This window comes from Podarcis gaigeae, assembly GCF_964106915.1.
Source record: "Podarcis gaigeae genome assembly, chromosome: 10".
Lineage (NCBI taxonomy): Eukaryota > Metazoa > Chordata > Lepidosauria > Squamata > Lacertidae > Podarcis > Podarcis gaigeae.
Window position 1 is genome coordinate 42,182,503 of NC_139686.1, and position 18,677 is coordinate 42,201,179.

Below are 18,677 nucleotides of genomic sequence, written 5' to 3' on the forward strand. Positions count from 1 at the left end.
GACTGGAGAAGAGACCCTCTTCAGAATATTAGGGGCAGGGGAAAGACAAGACCATGTGAAAAATGAACACAATATTTTAGCTGCAGTTCATTCATTTTCAGCTTTGTATTTTTATTTTTTTAAAAAATGTGACTAGACATTCCATTGTTGTGCCTGTAAGCTAGGTTTAAGGTGCTTCCATATCTCAGTTTCTAACACTGCTAGAGGGTCCATGTAGACAAGGTAAATGGCCAAATGAATGACTTAAAAGCTGCATCCGGCCCTGCACCCTTCACCAATGTTACAATTCTTTTTTACTGTTCCCTGCTAACACAATAATGATTTCCTTAACCCCCCCCCCCCAAAAAAAAAACCCCAGTTATCAGTATTATAGAGCTGACTTGTAGGGGGACCTGGGAAATAGAATTTCCTGGCCATTTCCACCATACGTTGAGGCTATACAGGTAACCCCCAGTTTACACAGGGGTTAAGTTCCGAGGCATCACACACGTTGGTGAAATCGTGTATATTTGAAAGCCATTGGAAAAGCCTGCAAACACCCCATTCTGCCCCCAGCCCTGCTTTTTTAGTGACATTTCAGTGATGTCTTTATGATGTTTCCTGGTCACTTCCATATACACAGTTCCATATACACTTCCATATACACAGTTGGACACATATTGAACGTGCATAAATGGGGAGCTGCCTGTAATCTTCTCCCTCCCAAATACATTTAAATAGCTGAGTACCACCAGTTCTGGAATAGGGTTTGCACCTGTAGTAAACATTCATTATGATATGGAACTGGTTTGCTATTGTTTTGCCAGAAGTTATGAAACAGCTACAAATAGAAACTATTGCCACACACCTACTACTCCTCTTCAGCTCACTTGTTATGTTTCGTCACTCAATACAACTACAGGAGCAACAAACTACAGAGCGGTGATTGGTTGAGTTAGCTGTGAGTCACAATGCTGGTACTTACCAGTGGCTTGAACTGCTAAAAGACCCCACACTGTGACTGTAGCACTCAATTCAAAGATAAATTATTGCAATGATTCCTTTAATTACAGTGTTGTAGCTGTACAAACATTTCTGTATTAACTCATATTGATGTATTTTGCAAGAAAGGCTATATATTTTAATACTAAAATGTTATCTACAATTTTAATTGGCAAGCTTAGTACATTCTTAATTTGATCGCTACCTATGTATGAGTATAAATGTAAATGTATTTTAAACAGCTAAAATGGAAAGTATGGATTGTTTCTCTGAGTCTATGGGGTAAGGTCTGCTATAAAACCTAAGCAAAAACATACAATTGCAGTTCTTTTTATATGCATAGTTACTTGGTTAGTGATAAAGTAATGATGCTATAGTATAAACAGAGGTAAAACCATATGAAAAGGTTTAGGAATTGATGTTGCATATATTAAAACTTGGGATAGATCCCAGTCAAATTTAAGTGTTCCTGTGTCCCACTCATTTAAATGTGCTTTTAATTTTTCCATTGAGACTGAAAAGTGTTTAAATTTGACTTTATCATGCCTAATGATTACTGAACTGATCACTCAAAAGCTATAAGTTGAGTTGAGTTGCTTAATTGTATAAAGGAAAGCCCCAGGATTGAAACCTATCTCTTCTTTTTTAAAGGCTAAATGATAGTGAAATGGAAAGGCATCACTTCAAAGATCCAGATCTGTATTCTGATAAATCAGATAGGGAAAATGATCATGATCGCGATGAATCAGATAATGATGGCTTGGGAGAAAGTGACACTGACACATCTGAGCGGCAGGATGACTCGTACATTGACCCTGAACCTGATCATATCAAGGAAACAACGTATTTGGAAGAAGTTCATGAAGAGCTTGGAGAGGTAAAAAAAAAGTGTTTTTATGCAGTAGTAATGTTTTGGTTTTAATATTTTGAAACTAAAATTGTACCTTGGAAAGGCAGTCATTTTGGCAATATTTGAATTGCAAAATGGTTTCCTTTGCCTTTTTATCACATACTTTCTTGTCTTATGTCCCTCTAGCTGTAGGTCAGTTTTCAGACCACTGGTAGATTAATTGCTTTGGTAGGTTAATTTTTAAAGCATATCTAAGCATAAGAGGCCACCATAAAAAGCTAAAGAAACTGGTAGGATTTGGCCTATGGCTGGCTAAAGTTGATGCAGATTTAGAAATAACTTGACAAAACGAAACACTAAGAGCCAGCCAGTCACCTGAACCGACCCAAAGGTAAACAGAGATTATTCTAGATTGACAACTGATAAGAGAAGCAAGGACATGCCCAAGGGCATTAACCAAGGCAAAACAGAAATTTTGAATCTCATGGTTGAGTTGGAAGTTGTAGTGTGTTGCAGGTTATCTAGCCTTGGTTTGATAATTAGCTGTTTGGTGTTTTTTAAAAAATAGTTCACGTTTCCAAAGTGCAGCATGTGAATTGCTTCACATGTTATATTTTGGCCCTTGCTCATTCAGGGTTGCAGGCTCCGGGTTTTAATTTAAAAAACCAAAACTGCTTAGGGATAAATTGCTCAGAGTTGAGTCAATTGGAGTGCTTTCGCTCAAGTTGTTCTTTGGAGCATTATGTATTTTTGACGGGTGGGTAAAGCAAGTTTACTGACAAACATGGGCTCTGACCAATGCAAAATAAATATGAATTCATCCCGCGTCATAGAGAAGGCATTGGCAATTTTGAACCACAGTGACTAAAACCAAATACCTTCTGCAAATGTGCTCTTTCAATTAGTATCATGTTTATGTTCTATTCTCCTTTGTTGTTGTTGAAGGCAGGAGAAGCTTCCCAAACAGAAACAGTATCAGAAGAGAACAAAAGCTTGATATGGACATTACTAAAACAAGTACGGCCAGGAATGGACCTCTCCAAGGTGGTGCTGCCCACGTTTATTTTGGAAACTCGTTCTTTCTTGGATAAACTCTCTGATTACTACTATCATGCAGACTTCTTATCTGAGTGAGTTGATTTCATTCCTCTACAATAAAAACTAACTTGATGTATCCGCTCAGTATTTTGTTTCCAGAAGCATTTTTTTAACATTGCTTTCTTCATAAGTTGTAAAACATGTCAGGCCTGCAATAAATCATACTTCTAGCCCCTGGAATTTTCCCTTCTTTTGTGGGGCTTACCTTTAAAGTCCTAAGCACCTTGGGATTCATGTACCTGAAGGAGTGTCTGTTCCCATACCAACCTGCCCATGTCTTGAGAGCACCAAGAAAGGTGCTGATCCAAGTACTGCCTTTAGTTAGGGGTTCATTATGGTTTTTACAAGGTAGAGGGCCTTTTATGCTCTAGACTTTGCCCCGACTTTAGAATTTCTTTCTAAAGGACTTCACACAGCAGGTTTTTCAGTGTTTTGTGAAGGGTTTCTTCTTTGCTCAGGCATTTTAGCATTGTTATTATTTCTAGTTTGTACACAAGATTTTTTTTGAGTTTTAACTTGTTTTGTCTTCTGCCTTCTTATATATATTTACTGGCTTTAATTGTATTTCCATCTTGCATTTGAATTAGTTCTTCTTCACACTTTTGTACACTGCTCTTTATTGTGTACAGACAAGATCTGCTTTTTACTCTATCCACATATTAATAGTTTTGAAATTTTATTGTACATTGTTATTTAATTAAAATAAAGACTGTGCCCAAAAAAGTACTTAGATTTGCTTAACAAATCTTGTTTTCTAGAGCTGCTCTTGAAGAGAATGCTTACAATCGTATGAAACAAGTTGTGAAATGGTATTTGTCAGGATTCTACAAAAAGCCAAAGGTAACACTTTCCAAACACTTTTTATGATAGCAGATCCCTTCCCCTTTCACTCTTTTTCCTTGCCCCCACCCCCATACACTTTGGTGCAGATCAAAATTTGCCTATATACTCATGAAGGATATTTCTGGATACTAGTATAATAAGCCTGTAGGATGGTAGGGTGGTGGCTTTAATCATGGTGTTTGTTGGTTATATCTGTAGCTGGCAGGGTAGGTTAAAGAGGGCCCTTTTCTGCTACTCTTCACCTTCCTGAATTAAAAATTTAATTTAATTATAAAGGTCTTCTGTGACCATGAACACTTTTGGCTCACTATACCATGTGGCTTCTGGAGGGTGGTCCGTTGGTCAGTTTTACCCTCAGCCCCAAAATAGTGACAGCTCTTGTGGCAGCTTAAGGGTGAGAATAATGGTTGTGCAGTGTAAAATCTAGCACAATAGTTGTGTTAGCAGTAGCTTGTTGTGCAGCAAGTGTGTACATCAGAAAGTATCAGGGCTTCAGCAGTCTGTTGCACAACTACCTGTGAGAACCATCCTGGTTTTCTATCCTCCTGCGCAAACCGTTTTGCTAGCACAACTAATACACAGCAATCAGTACATATAGTCCTCTATGTTAAGAAAGGCATACTTTTTGCACATTATTTTTTCTCCCTAAACACTCGTAATCAGTCATCTCTGTGTCTGGTTGACTGACTCCTCAGACACCAAATAGCAGCTATGGCAAAGGTCCCTGTGAAATACATGCCATATGGAGGATTGGCGTGGCATAGTGTTGAACTGAGACATGGGAGACCAGGGTTCAAAGCCCCACTCAGCCATGAAGCTCACTGGTGACCTTGGGCCAGCCACAGTGTCTCAGCCTAACCTACCTCACAGGGATGTTGTGATAATAATATGGGGAGAGGAAGAACCCTGCACACCACTTCGAGCTCCTTGGAGGAAATGTGGATTAAAAATGCAGTCAGTCAAATACTTAACTAGTACGTGGTCAAATAAACACACAGTGCTGCCTCTCTGCTTTTGATGTGAGCACTGTGGTACTACAGTGCAAAGTTGGCAGGCAATGTTATCTAGTGATTTGACTACTGGACTGGTTTAATAAAATGTAATGTGAGTCACATAAATACATTTCCATAGTTGCTGTGCCTCTATATGCCCTACAAATATGAAATTTACCTTAGCTTATTCTGAGAGAGAATGTGACCATAGGGCTTTCCTTTAAAGACTTAAGAATTGAAAACTATTAGGCCCGTCTTTTTCAGTTGGAATGTATTTTCTTAGCAAAAATTGTCTCTCTTTTCAGGGACTTAAAAAACCCTACAACCCTATCCTCGGTGAGACCTTCCGTTGCTTGTGGGTTCATCCAACAACAAATAGCAAGACTTATTATATAGCTGAACAGGTATTACCAAAGATGTAACAAACATGGTTTTTTAATAACTACCAGCATTTTGTATTACAGTGTCATCAAATAAATGAAGATGACCAGAGGAGAGCTTGGCATAATAGAACCATAACACTTCTATTTTAGCATGTTATATTTTTCCTTCTTTCCTTTCCTGCTTTAGGGATATCAGTTAGATTGCGGTTCTTATTATTTTAGGCCTAGGGCTCTTTCCTATGTTGAAGGAAACACCAAAAGGACAAGTGACTGGTTTCTCTTCAGATCATATAAATCTTTCATACAAAGGTGTACAGAACTGCAGTTTTTATGGTGGAAGACCCATCAGACTTGGGATATACATCAAACATATTTTCCCAAAGAATATTAACTGCACAGATTAGACAGATTCCATTGCTGATGGCATTGATTCCAAAATACTCCATGTGACACTGTGAAGATCTCCTTCAAATGTCAACAGGAATCTCTCAGCCAACGTCATCCCAAGTCTTTGTTGAGTTGTTGTCAGGAGTTCAGCCTACACTCGAGTAGGACCTTGGCAGAGACACATGCCCGACTGGCATGTTCCCTCCCTCCTGGTCGATTGTTTGGGAGCTTCAAAAGCTTTCTTCTGCCCGAACATCACAGCGGCTGATGCCAACTGGCACACTTAGGGATCTGCAGAGTTTGCGCATCATGCGCTCGATAGACCTCAGCAACTCAGCATGTTGGCTAATCTACTTTATTTACATATAAACACACATGGAGCGCTGCAACATGGCTCCCTCTCTCTCTAGCATCAGACAACAAAGAGAAAAAGAACAAAGGGCAATAGTCCCACTTCATGGAACACAGTAACACAAACGTTCTGTCTCCGTCACTTCCCACTCTGTGGAGTCAAAACATATACCGTCATGTGAAAAACAAAAATCCCATGACTGCAATCATGGAGCCGGGAATTCTAACAAAATTTGAGGTTCTTTCTGATATGCTAGGTGATGTTTTGAAACCCGTAAACTTGTTTCACAAAGTTTGATAATCTGAAGGCAAGCGTTGTGGTGATATATGTGTCTATATGCAGGACATGTGCAATCAACTCACTTGAGAACTCACTTGTGAAGTTTGAGAAGGGTTCTCTATATTTGGATATGACTTGTTTGTACTTCGCATCTTAATTAAGAATAACATGTTACAGTTCTCAAATTTTCTAGCCCATGTGTAAATATTCTTTTGGAATATATGTTTGAGTATCTCAAGTTTGATGGGTTCTCCACAACAGACTAGAGTTTATGAGTGGAATGCTAATTTAAGGGCAAAATAATAAGTAATTGTTAAGAAAATATAGTGGCTCTGTCTGGTAGTAAAACTGGTGCCTGAAATGCAATAGTGAGGTATGTGCATGTGTATCTCAGTTTGACTCATTTGTAACTATTACTTTCTCTTTAACAATAAGCCAATTATCAGCAGTCATAACTACTGCAGGTTTCTGGTTAGTTCGTTACTTTAATTATGTTGATGTCATGTTTTTGCACAAGTATCTTCAATAATACTAGGTGTGTAGCTGCATATTTGGTGAATTACATCCACATACCTAGTGAATAGGATTCCAAATTATAATTTTTCTGTACCCTTTGCTTGTTGCCACAGATTTTCACAGCAACTTACCTGCTTATATTGAATTACGTTGCTTTCAACAGGTATCTCATCATCCTCCAATATCTGCCTTCTATGTAAGCAATCGAAAGGATGGATTTTGCCTTAGTGGTAATATCTTGGCCAAATCCAAATTTTACGGTAAGATCTTGGGTTACTTTTTTCAGTGTTTACAAAAATGTGCCTATTTTTAATGATGAAAGTGTGTTAAATAATAAGAATTTGATGAATGCAGTGATAAAAATGAATTGAAATAGCTTTCTCTCCACAAAAAAGAGTACCATAGTTCTTTTAAATTAATATTAATCTACAGAATTTTCTGTGAGGACACTATTTAGTCTTGTACACTCTCTGGATGTGCTTCTTTGAATCTTAACATTTTATTGTCTTTCAGGAAATTCATTATCTGCCATTCTGGATGGTGAAGGACGGCTGCTGTTCCTAAACAGAGGAGAGGAATATGTAATGACCATGCCATATGCACATTGTAAAGGTAAAAATACCAGTTTGGCCAATCCAGCCTACAGTACTTACTATCCATTCTTGTTACAAGTTCTTTCCCTTCCTTCTGGCAAGCACAGGTAGCTTGAGAATGAGACAAAGTCTGGGTCTGGGCCGATTTGTATGGAAGAAACTGGAGAAGAAATGACTACTGTTTCTTCGTTTGCTCATAACCATAACTCAGGGAGAAAAATGATTGCTAAAAAATAACTGTTGCTTGTTTTGGCCCATGAGAAATCATGGACTAGAGTATGACCCAATTTTCACACAAAAAAATCATTTTTTTTGGGGGGGGGGGAATTTGGTCCTTCCCTAATTTGGCAGACACATTCTGTCTGCAAAATTCCTTCTTCATTCAGCAGTGTCCTTTATTTCATGTAAGATTGAATAATGGGGTATACATGATAGATGGAACTTAAAATATGTTAAAACCCTCCTACTCAATGCAAAAGTGAGCCCTCTGTGAAAGAACAGTCCAGATAGTTTGCATCATTTCTAAAAGAAGATTAGGGTTGTGAGTCTCCAAGGGGAGAGAAATTGATAGCTGTAGGTCATACTGAGCTTTGCACAGCGCTGGGACATTTGGAGGGCATTCTCTGTATACCTAAGAACAGGACAATGAAGGACACAGCGCTACATACAGTGAACGATAGCAAACATTGGTCACACTCAAAGCAGACTCATTAAAATCAGCAGAGTTACTTTGTTGGTTATCACACAGTAGTTATGCATATTTGAACTTATAAACAATTTGAATTTCTGCAGAGAAGATAAAGCAGTAGAATAAATGTCTTCTAAATAATTACTTCCAATAAGTAATGTCTTCCAGTGAGGATTTTAGTATTTTTGAATTTAACCAGCTGAAAATTTCTGCTGACTTTGTTGCTTGAGGGCTTATGAGCCTTTGATAGACAGTGGCTTTTTAAAGAAAAGGATTAGCCACATTGGTGGATTTTTCCTCTTGATATCCATCTTGCCGTCAGTTAATTTTTCTTGGAATGTAACAAAAGACATGGGCTTTAGTATACCATCTTTCATTATACTGTAGGTAGAAATGGAAGTACAAAATGGAGGTAGCTTTGTAACAGAATTAGAATTAAAACGAGTTCTTTCTTAACAGGAATTCTGTATGGCACAATGACTTTAGAGCTTGGAGGAACTGTTAGCATCACATGTGAGAAAACCGGATACAGTGCAGCACTTGAATTCAAGCTAAAGGTTAGTCAAACCTGTTTATAGGCACCAGAGGATTTAGTGTTAGAAAATGGGTAGACATGTAATTCATACAAAGTAGTGCATTCATTCTTTTGGTTCTGCAGAGGAAATGAGACCTCTTTTACTGGCCTAGTTTATTTTTTAAATGCTGGAAGCAACCTTTGAATATTAGTGGTGATGGTGATGATCATCATAATAAACCACCCAGTACCTTGCAAATCTTTTCACACTTACCTATTGAACTTAGTGAGACGTATTTATCAGTAAACAACACAACCCTTAAGCATATTACAGTTTTGGACAAAAAAATCACTCTATTTTTTTTTTTTTTAAATCTGACCCAAAGTTAGCTGTATTTATTAATCAGTAGAATAGTTCATAACATTTATTTAGAAACTATGAGGAAAACAAGACTTTTATATTAATCCATTCATTTTACCCAGAGATGGGGAACCTGCTGCCTCCCAGATGGTGTTGGACACCAGGGATTATGGGAACCGTAGTCCAACAGCATCCAGAGGCCATAGATCCCCCCAGCACTGATTTACATAAAAATAAAGTAAATTTAATACTTCTGTAGCTCAATGCCATAGTTAGTAGTTGCTCTAGTCATGATGTGTTCTGTGCACTTCCAGCATAATTTTTCTTTGTGGATAATTTTCTTCAGATATCTCTCAAGGAATGGAAGAAGAGTTCAGTATTTGGTTCTACTTAGTTCTGGGGGAATGATGACAGACATTATCTTTGAAACATGTTAGGCTGACATTTCAGAAACCTCTTAGCAGCTTTTAGTAGCCTAATTTGCTTGTCACACAAAACCCTACTTTAAATAAAGAGTACATTGATGTGAATGAGCAGCATCCTGGTGCACACTGCTCAGAAGTTCCCAAAGAACTTCTCTACTACTGCTGTCATTTTCTGCAGACCAAACATGCCAGAATCTGGCTTGTTGTGTCCTCTGAACATGAGCTTTTGGTTTCCCACCAAACAAACCACAAGCAGTAGAACAAATATTGGTTTCTGCTCATGATTTGGGAATAAACAAACTAGGTGCCTAGGTTCAGAAGACATGGCAAGCCTCCCTTTGGATTACTTCATCTGCAGCACAATAGGTGTAAGGAAGGAGCACTATGGGAACTTTTACATTAAACCATCATATGTTTTAAAATATTGGCATAATGCAATGTGTTAACTGAGACATTATCTTATAAAGTTCTACACAGCATTATCAAGCATCTAATCTTTTTTCTTTAATAGCCATTTTTGGGCAGCAATGACAGTGTTAATCAGATAATGGGGAAAATTAAACTCGGAAAAGAAGTGCTAGCTACTCTGGAAGGCCACTGGGTGAGTTTCATGTTTATTTTCAATTGTTGGGTAGCCCTTTAAAATTTCTCTTACATTCATTGAATTATTGGTACATAATGCTGTTAAGAATGACACATTCCCCCCCAATCCCCCTTTGATTACCCTAATTGCTGTTCAGATCAAATATTTATTGTACCTTTTCAGAGGCCTTTCAAAAATTTGAACTTCCACTTCAGATTCTTTGTTTTCTAGATTCCATTGGTAGCAAAAAGTTTTGCAGAAGTACTGCATCTGAGGTCAAAACCTGACTGAAAGTAAATCAGGTTCCCTTAAATCACGTTCCTCTTGCTGAAATAAGAGATCTATTTTCAGATTTGACTTTAAATTGTCCCCAACCACATATGCCAAACTGGCAAAACAAACCTCATGGTTGCAAAAAGTGACTTTCTGAAGGAAGTCTTTGTTCTTATTGACTTTGTAAGATTGTTTACTCTTTGACTACAAAGTAATCTAATATGTTAAACATTACAGGACAGTGAAGTTATTATTAGGGACAAAAAGACAGATGTTTCAGAGACATTTTGGAATCCAACACCCGAGATCAGACAGCGCAGATTAAGAAGATACACAGTGAAGTTTGAGGAGCAAGGTGACTTTGAGTCAGAGAAGTAAGTTCATATTAAACCTTATAGATTAATACATAGCAAGCATCATGCAGCTAATGGCTGGAAGCAGGAAGGGTGGAGGGTGAAAAACATAGTACAGCAAAAAATTCAGGAACTTGAGTTGGAGTAAATTGGAGAAATAATTTCTAAAATAGGTAACAAATTGAAATCAAGCTTATGTGGTAATTGTAAGTTTTGTTCAGATGATACAGCAGAAATAAACTTGCAATGATATTTAACAGTTGTATTACTTGTATGTGCTAGACTTTGGCAACATGTGACCCGAGCTATAAATAACAAAGACCAATCAGAAGCAACTCAGGAGAAATGTATTCTTGAAGAAGCACAGAGAAAGGCTGCCAAAGAAAGGAAACTTGCAGATGAAGAGTGGGTATGCAAACTGTTTGAGCCAGATCCACTCACAGGGGAATGGAACTACAGATTTGCAGAGTAAGTTTTGGTTTGCTTTCCCTTTCTACTTGGGATACTAGCAAACAATTTTGAAACAGCTTGTCACATACTACATACTTGGCTATAGTTCTGACTGGTAATTTGATCCTTCATGCAGATATATCAGATAATGTTTTCCTTTAGATGAAGAGACCCTCCAAATCAGCAAGATGCATATTCCATTCTTGATCTTCTTCATGAAATGCTAGTACCTTGCATTTTGAAAAGAAACAGGATTATTATTTTTTCTCTTTTTGAATAGACTTACTTAACTTGTACTGTGTCCATTCTCTGTTGCCCACAGCACAAGACCTTGGGATCCACTGAATGATATGATACAGTTTGAAAAAGATTGTGCTATCCAAACAAAAGTCAGACATCGGACACCAATGGTAAGCTCTTGTATGATATTAAGTGGACAAGTAAAGAATAGCAGATTATCCTTTAGAATGCAAAGTTCAATATTTGCCTCATGGCCACTTGCCTTGGGGAGATTAAAATTGTAATGAAATCCTTCCTTCTTACCTGATGATAAGCAAGGAAAGTTCATTTCCTTGCTTATCATCAGGTAGAGAGCCTGTGTGGTGTAGTGGTTAAGAGCGGTAGTCTCGTAATCTGGTGAACTGGGTTCGCGTCTCCGCTCCTCCACATGCAGCTGCTGGGTGACCCTGGGCTAGTCACACTTCTTTGAAGTCTCTCAGCCCCACTCACCTCACGGAGTGTTTGTTGTGGGGGAGGAAAGGAGAATGTTAGCCGCTTTGAGACTCCTTAAAAGGGAGTGAAAGGCAGGATATCAAATCCAAACTCTTCTTCTTCATTGTTAGCAGAACTGAAGAAGCTAAATGGCAGTCAGCATAACTCCTTCCCATCCTTACCTTGCATTTGAAACATGAAAGTTGGTTGTTGATTTCTCCTCCTTCTCCCTGGGTTTAATGGTATTGCAAGGCCAAAAGGAAAGGCCCCATTACTGGAAACAGTATTATTTCACTTCCTTCACAGCCTTTTATAAATCCTTGTATCTCTCAAAAATATCCATAGAATCTCCAACACCAAGCCCCAGAGGTTTTGGTCTCAAAGAGCAGCCCTTAAGAACAGATTAGCAGTACCCAGATCACTAATCCTATGAAGCAGAGGCTCTCTTTCGTTCATATACCTCAATCAGTCTCATATAACATGGTCAGATGTTTCTTCCACCCCACAAAGTTCACAACAACCAGAGTCAATCCCTCCAGCCTTACAGAGACCACTCTAAAGAGCACAATGCCTTGTCAACATTATGAACAGACTGACCTCTTTCTAATATCAAAGCAGGTTGTCACAGCAAGTGTTTTATCTGTCTTGTTACTGAGCAGATAAGTCTTATGAATTGCAGGTTAGTGTTGCAAAAATAAAGAGATCTGCAAAATCGAAGAAAGGGGAGAGTGGCTTCTCATCGCCAGAACCCGATAATCAGGACTCCTCTGGTAGTGAAGGTAAGTTCACATTATCCTTTTTTTCAGATAGAATGCAGTAGTAGATACATGCCTTTACTTCGTTCTCCTTTAGACTAAAGAGGTTGTGTTGTAAAACGATGCATTTATTTTAGTATTGGGAACAGGTTTTTTTGTCCTGAGTTATGAAAGGCAGAAAAAGAGAAAAGTTGTGTGATTTTATTTGGTGAACTAAAAGCATTTGCCGCCTTTAAAGATTTCCATTCTTTAACCTGTCTTGCATTATTTGAATTACTTCTGAAGGGCAACACAAACACAGTGCAAGAATCCGAAAGAAGACGCTAGACCTTGGTGAACTGCAAAGTGCCATTGAATCTATAAGAGAGACGCAAGAAGACATTAGAAGGTGTGTATTTTTGAAAGTTTTTCTGTCTGTTTTTACCGCGAGTGCTTTGTTCAAAATAAAAAACGCCACTTATTTATACGTGAATCAACTGCTAAATAAATACATTATATCAAATCATCCTGGTAGGTCATCAGTTCTCAAAGGTGTAAATCAGGCTTCTTTAGTGAGGCATGACCAGTTTCTTAAATGAATGCAATATAATCTCCGAACTTTCTTTAACCAGTTTCTTTGTACTTGTGGGGTGGAACAGGAATTCACTAGTTTTATTGTGTCTCTACCCATGTTTTGTTCAGTAGTAGGAAAATTCCATGTTTGTTTCATGGAGTACTTGTCTCAGGTGCCTCAGTGCATCCTTTAGATCTGCACAATATTCATCCTCTGTTTTGTTTCTTGTGTTTGTCTCGGCCAAAACAAGACAGCATTTGATCATAAGATCTCTTATGTTCCCAAGAATAGTTATCAGACATTTTTGTCTATCACATGAGAGTTAATATCTAGGTCTAATCTTCCACATTGAAGAAGTGGAATACCAGAAATTTCTATATTATTATTATGGTAGATTAACTAAAACTTTAGTTGATAGATCTGCTACTGAAACTCATTAAAGCTTCACAGACCAAAAATGTGACTCTGTTTTAGCTTTCTAAACAAGGAGTCGATCTAATGTGTGTTTCTCGCCAAATCCCTTTGAAATTAATGGCAACTGTATAGGAGCATTGCTTACAGTACAGTCATGTGTTATTTCTTTTTGTTCACTTTTTACCATCCCTAAAACAGTTGTCTTTTGCTTTACTCATACCCCAAATAGCCAAATATATGCTTTTGCAAAAGTTACTTTGGAGCAGAAATTTCCAAATATTTCACTGTTGGAGCTTATAGAAGTTGGGCCCACATATTTGTGCCAGCTCTAAAGTGAACCCCACCCCCTTTGGTCCCCCATTTTTAGATCTTGGGGTTTCATCCCAAGGCTCTAATTGTGGCCTCTGATGCTGGTGAAAATCAGTACTGTAGTAATTTCTAAAATAGCTGGAACAAATCCTGATCTAATTGCCATGTATTTAGTACGTGATATTTTAATAACTTCTGTGGTGCTGATTTCAGAATTAGCAACCTTTTGAATTCACCTCTTTTGTTCATACATTTTTTGCAGAGACATCACAGCTCTAAGAACCAGAATGACTTCAAGCTCACAGACTCCAGATAATAACTTCTTTAACTTCAAGCACTATGTCTTCATTTTACTAATGATTCTCCTGCAGCTTACTATCAATTACTGGTTTAAATAGAATAACTGGACAGATGAATATATGAAGTGGAAATATCATGTTCTTCGTGGGACCATATTTTCATCTTGGTGTGGCGTCAAATAAGGCAATATTATCTAAAACACAGGGACACAGAAGATTTAAGTCTTGGCCTTAAAAGGCTGTGCTCAAATGGAGCAATGTCCGTTATATTCCGTCCTATCCAGATGACATGGACAATGCTTACATACCAGTACCTTTCTCTTTGCATCTTTAAAACGCTGGATAACTGCCTTGCATATTCTAAAGTGTTGTAGACTGCTCTGATAAATACCAGTACAGAATATAGCAGTCTGGGAATTCAAAAACACATATCTTTCTTCACTGTAATCATATAATCTCCAGTGGTCATATTAACAAAACAAGTGAATTCTAACCTAAAACGTCTTCAGAGTTTAGTGGGAATTATGGTCTTCATACATTCATTAGGAAAATTATATCCAGTGATACTCATTTGGAAACTTAATAGTGGTAAAAAGATTAAACTACTCAGTTGTTCATTGTCATTAAAAGATGTTTACGCAATTAGTCCAACATTTCATTAATCGCACATTTCTGTGATTGTTACTTATCTGCAGTTTTCCTTAGTTTATGAAAATGGAATTCCATTGATCACATTAGTGAATTTAGGAGAAATACCATTACAACAGTCCAAAGAGAGAGCTTTGTGTGCTCAGCAACATTCAGTTCATTTCTTCCCAAACAGCATTGTCTGTTGGCAAATTGCAAGGTGCTGTAATATACAGTGAACAGTTTCAGAAACTCATTATGTTGAGGTGCAGACAGTGGAAGCCATGGTTACTGTTGGGGTAGAAAAACGGTTCTGTTTGATACCAGAAAAGACTTTCTAGGGTAATGAAGCATCAGCATGGTTTTCAACAAACATTGGGTTTAATGGAGCCATTTGAGCCATCTGAATGTAATTGTGTCTGAACAGTTATGCTATAATATACAGTCTTGGGTAGCAACCTCAGCGTTTCAAGAATAAATCCCAGGAGCCAGGTAATTCCCACACAGTGCTGTTTATAAACATTTGCTTTGAGGGGGCCTAGATCTTAGCATTCACTGTAAATGAAAAAAACCTAGTCTTCAAGTCTTACTGGATGCTTTCAAATTTCCAAAAGACAAATCTGTTCAAAACCAATTTTTAGTCCTCCTATTCTGCTTGTTTACTTGGCATATATAGTACGAATTTAAGATGCAAGGCAACATGCAGAAAAGTCGGATGTCCCAATTTTCAGTGATCTTATTTTACAGCAAATATAAATTCTTTCAGTAAGACATGCGTATGTGGCATGCTGTCAATCAATTTAGCAGTCAAATGTTATATAAGAAGCTGTCAATTTACTACTTTTGTTATGTAGACTAAAACAACTTAAGCAGAGTAAGATATCCTGGATTCAAATCTTTCTGGTTTAATATTTGCATATGTCCAGCCCAAGATGGAGAACCTGTGGCCCTCCAGATGTTGTTGAACTCTTAACTCCCATCATTACTGGCTGTAAAAGTGAAGAGTTAAGAGTCCAGCAATATTTGGACAGGCTGCCCATCCTGGTCTTGCCTGTCTTTCCCTTTTGTTCTGCCTTGTGGACTTTTTGCCAAATCCAAATTTTAAAAATCATCTTTAAATACACATCAAATAAAGCACACTTAACACACAATTCCATAACAGTGTATTAACAGGTTTCTAGTGCTGCAAATCAAAAGTTAAGATTTAATGTGGTTGTAGCAGGCAGTTTAGTCTGCATAGCTGGATGCTTTACAGATTGCCTGGGATGCTGTCATAGTTACAAATACAAGTTGGTAAAAGAACTCCGGTGAAGATAGCACCACCAAATATTTATGCTGAGGTTGATGATCTATATGTATTAGTGAGCATTTGGGACAACTAGCTGTTCATACACTGCAATACCCAGTGGTCAAAACTGTTATGTTAACTTGCTTTCACTGGACTTTCACCCCTGTCTGCTTAATGTGCATACGTAATATATTCTATGTCTGCCTGCTTGCACATATGTTCTGTTCGTGCGTTTTTTTTGTAGAGCTGGAAAACGTATTCAATTGCTTTATTCTTTGGGGCATTTCATTATTTATTTGCTTTTAAGAAAACTTTCTGTGGCAAAGTTAAGTCACAAGAGTCCTGTCTTCTCCTGTCTCAAATATAAAAAGCACAGCTCTTAAAATTTAAATTCCTGCTTTGCTCCTTTACAGAATTCCTTGGCTGAGCAAAACAAAGGAATTTATTGCCTGATTATTTTTTTTATACAATGTGGTTGATTATAGGCCTAGTTTGTTCATATATAATATTTAGCTATGTGTATACGACCTTAAATTCCTTCAGACCAACTGTTTTCTGCACATAGTTCTAAAAACCCTGATTGTACAGTTTGTAGAACTCTGAAGGCAATGACGCCCCTGCTAATTTTTAGTATTTAAAGCAGAGCACTTGATTTCTCACTCAGTTGTGTATATTTTATGTACAGAAGTAGAAAATATTCAGAATTGCTTGTTACTGCCATATTTATGGCTGTTTGTTTAAAAGAAATGCACTATAAGCCTTTAATATGCCATGTAACCATTAACATACCTAAAAAGAAACTAAATGTGTTGGATGTAAAGTAGTAAATAGAGTTCTGGCAATACACAAAAACTTGTGAGTCACGTGTTAAGTTAGTTTTTAACTATTAAGCATCCCTTATAGGAGTACAGCATGCTTTCTTTTCATGAAAAGTTCATTCTAACAGCTAATCTGTATGTATCAAAGGATGTTACAGTTCACTGCCCTCCTGTGCCTTTGGGGAAAAACTTCTTGCCAATTCAATGTTAATGAAATGGAATGAGAGTTAAATACATTCATCTCATCTACCACGATGGTAGTTACTTGCTTTAACAACTCTTTCTTCATGGTTTTTATCCTATTGTAAATAGAATACTTAACTGCTAAACTCTTGTGACTGCTATGTTTCTACTGTATCCTCAATTTTTGGGCATCTTTTGAGAGCAGGCCATCAGAAACTTGAGTATTGTAATAGTGCCTTGATGGAATTCACACAGAGATAAGGTGTGTTTATGATAACAATGTTGTCAAGGTTGTGCCATATCTATTCATTAAACTTGGAAGTTGCTATATTTCCAATATTAACTTTCAGACAAACAATTTGAAAAAGATATGGTACATTTATTGAAGAACACATCAAATATTTCTTTTCTTTGAATAACTAGTAATTACTAGGACCCAACAAGATCTCCAGATTTTGGAGTGTGTCTTCGTGTACAATGAAGCTGCAATGCTTTGTTTGTGATACTACAAAAATAGCCATAATAAAAATCATAACATCACAGACAGATTATTTTGGCTTCACTTTGGTTGTCATGGGTCAAAACATTCTGAGAAAATAAAATTTTGTGAACAAAAGTGTGTGTGGGATGTGAGGAGGAAAATTACTAAGAATTGAAAGAAAACTAGGTCTCCAATTCTTGATGGAGCTTGTGGAAAAGAACACTTCTAATCAAATAGCTTCCTTGTGTGAACCAAAAAATACTTTTAGTGGATTTAAACTTTGGCTCAAATCTGCAAAGCACTTTTAAATATAAAGCATTCTGCTATTCTTGAACTCTTGTTCACATTCTTTAGTTTTTGAGCTTCACACAGTTCCCACCACATTTTTTTTTTTTTTTTTACTTTAACACATTGCTTGGATTTTTATACTGTTACACTTTTTTAACTGAAAATCGGCTGTTTTACTAAAGCTGTACAGACCAGTGGTTAATCCAGTGCATACAATATATGTAAGGAAAAGTAAGAAGTTATGTCAGACAATGTGAATGTTAATGCACATATTTTATATATATAGAGAGAAGAAAACCCTATTCATGAAAGTTTTTTGTTTCTACATATCATGTAAAGTAGCATTATTATTGCACTGTTTTCTTTTTTAAAAAAAATCATGCTGCATGCAGTGTGATAAGAGAAGCAAGTAATTCCTTTAAAAGAAGTGGAAATTGTGTGTTGCATGCTTAAATGTACAGCTGAGTTCCAACTTGTTTAAAAGGCCATTTGTAAATTTAAAGCTCTACCATTGGTCAATAGTTTTGTACACTTGAAGAAATAAAATAAAGAGCTGTGATCAAGAACAGTACACTTGAGTTGTTTTGTATGGCTGAAACCAGCACCTAAAAGTTGTTGCTACTCTTGAGAAGACTCATTTATAATGCAAAGTTAAAATATTGAGTTAAAAAAACCCTGCTACTGCACATTCATATAAAAACTGAAAAGCTACAGTGAAATATTTCTCTTCATTAGACCTCTCCTCCTTGTGCACCCCTACATGAATTAGTCACTAAGCCACGCTTTAGTTTAGGGTTGATAATTGTTGAAAACGGGGTTCTCGTGCCTTTAAGAGCTGTGTCAGGCAGAAATTCAACAGATTAAGCCTTTTCTGATATGGAAGCACAATTATCGGTGAAGCTTCAGCCAAGTACTCTCTCATTGTACGTTGCGCCATGCCTTCCTTCTGGGCAGCCATGTTGCATCGAGCCATGCCATTTTGTGACGAGCCCACAGCAGTCTCAAAACTTGAAATGTCCCCACTAGCCCC

The 18,677-nt window shown here is 37.3% G+C and overlaps 1 protein-coding gene across 31 annotated transcripts in view; it reads left to right on the top strand.

Moving 5' to 3' along the window:
- OSBPL8 (oxysterol binding protein like 8) overlaps positions 1-18,218 on the top strand; it is a 67,884-nt gene extending 49,666 nt beyond the window's left edge. For all 31 annotated transcript variants that reach the window (XM_083699149.1, XM_083699150.1, XM_083699124.1 and 28 more), the window contains 14 exons: positions 1,633-1,858; positions 2,777-2,961; positions 3,688-3,769; positions 5,070-5,168; positions 6,845-6,941; positions 7,195-7,293; positions 8,422-8,519; positions 9,774-9,863; positions 10,356-10,492; positions 10,754-10,939; positions 11,244-11,331; positions 12,312-12,411; positions 12,673-12,775; positions 13,926-18,218. In XM_083699149.1, coding sequence (XP_083555275.1) covers positions 1,633-1,858; positions 2,777-2,961; positions 3,688-3,769; positions 5,070-5,168; positions 6,845-6,941; positions 7,195-7,293; positions 8,422-8,519; positions 9,774-9,863; positions 10,356-10,492; positions 10,754-10,939; positions 11,244-11,331; positions 12,312-12,411; positions 12,673-12,775; positions 13,926-14,061 — 1,726 coding nt within the window. In that variant the 3' untranslated portion in view covers positions 14,062-18,218. The remainder of the gene's footprint in view (positions 1-1,632; positions 1,859-2,776; positions 2,962-3,687; positions 3,770-5,069; positions 5,169-6,844; positions 6,942-7,194; positions 7,294-8,421; positions 8,520-9,773; positions 9,864-10,355; positions 10,493-10,753; positions 10,940-11,243; positions 11,332-12,311; positions 12,412-12,672; positions 12,776-13,925) is intronic.
- Positions 18,219-18,677: the final 459 nt, after the last annotated feature.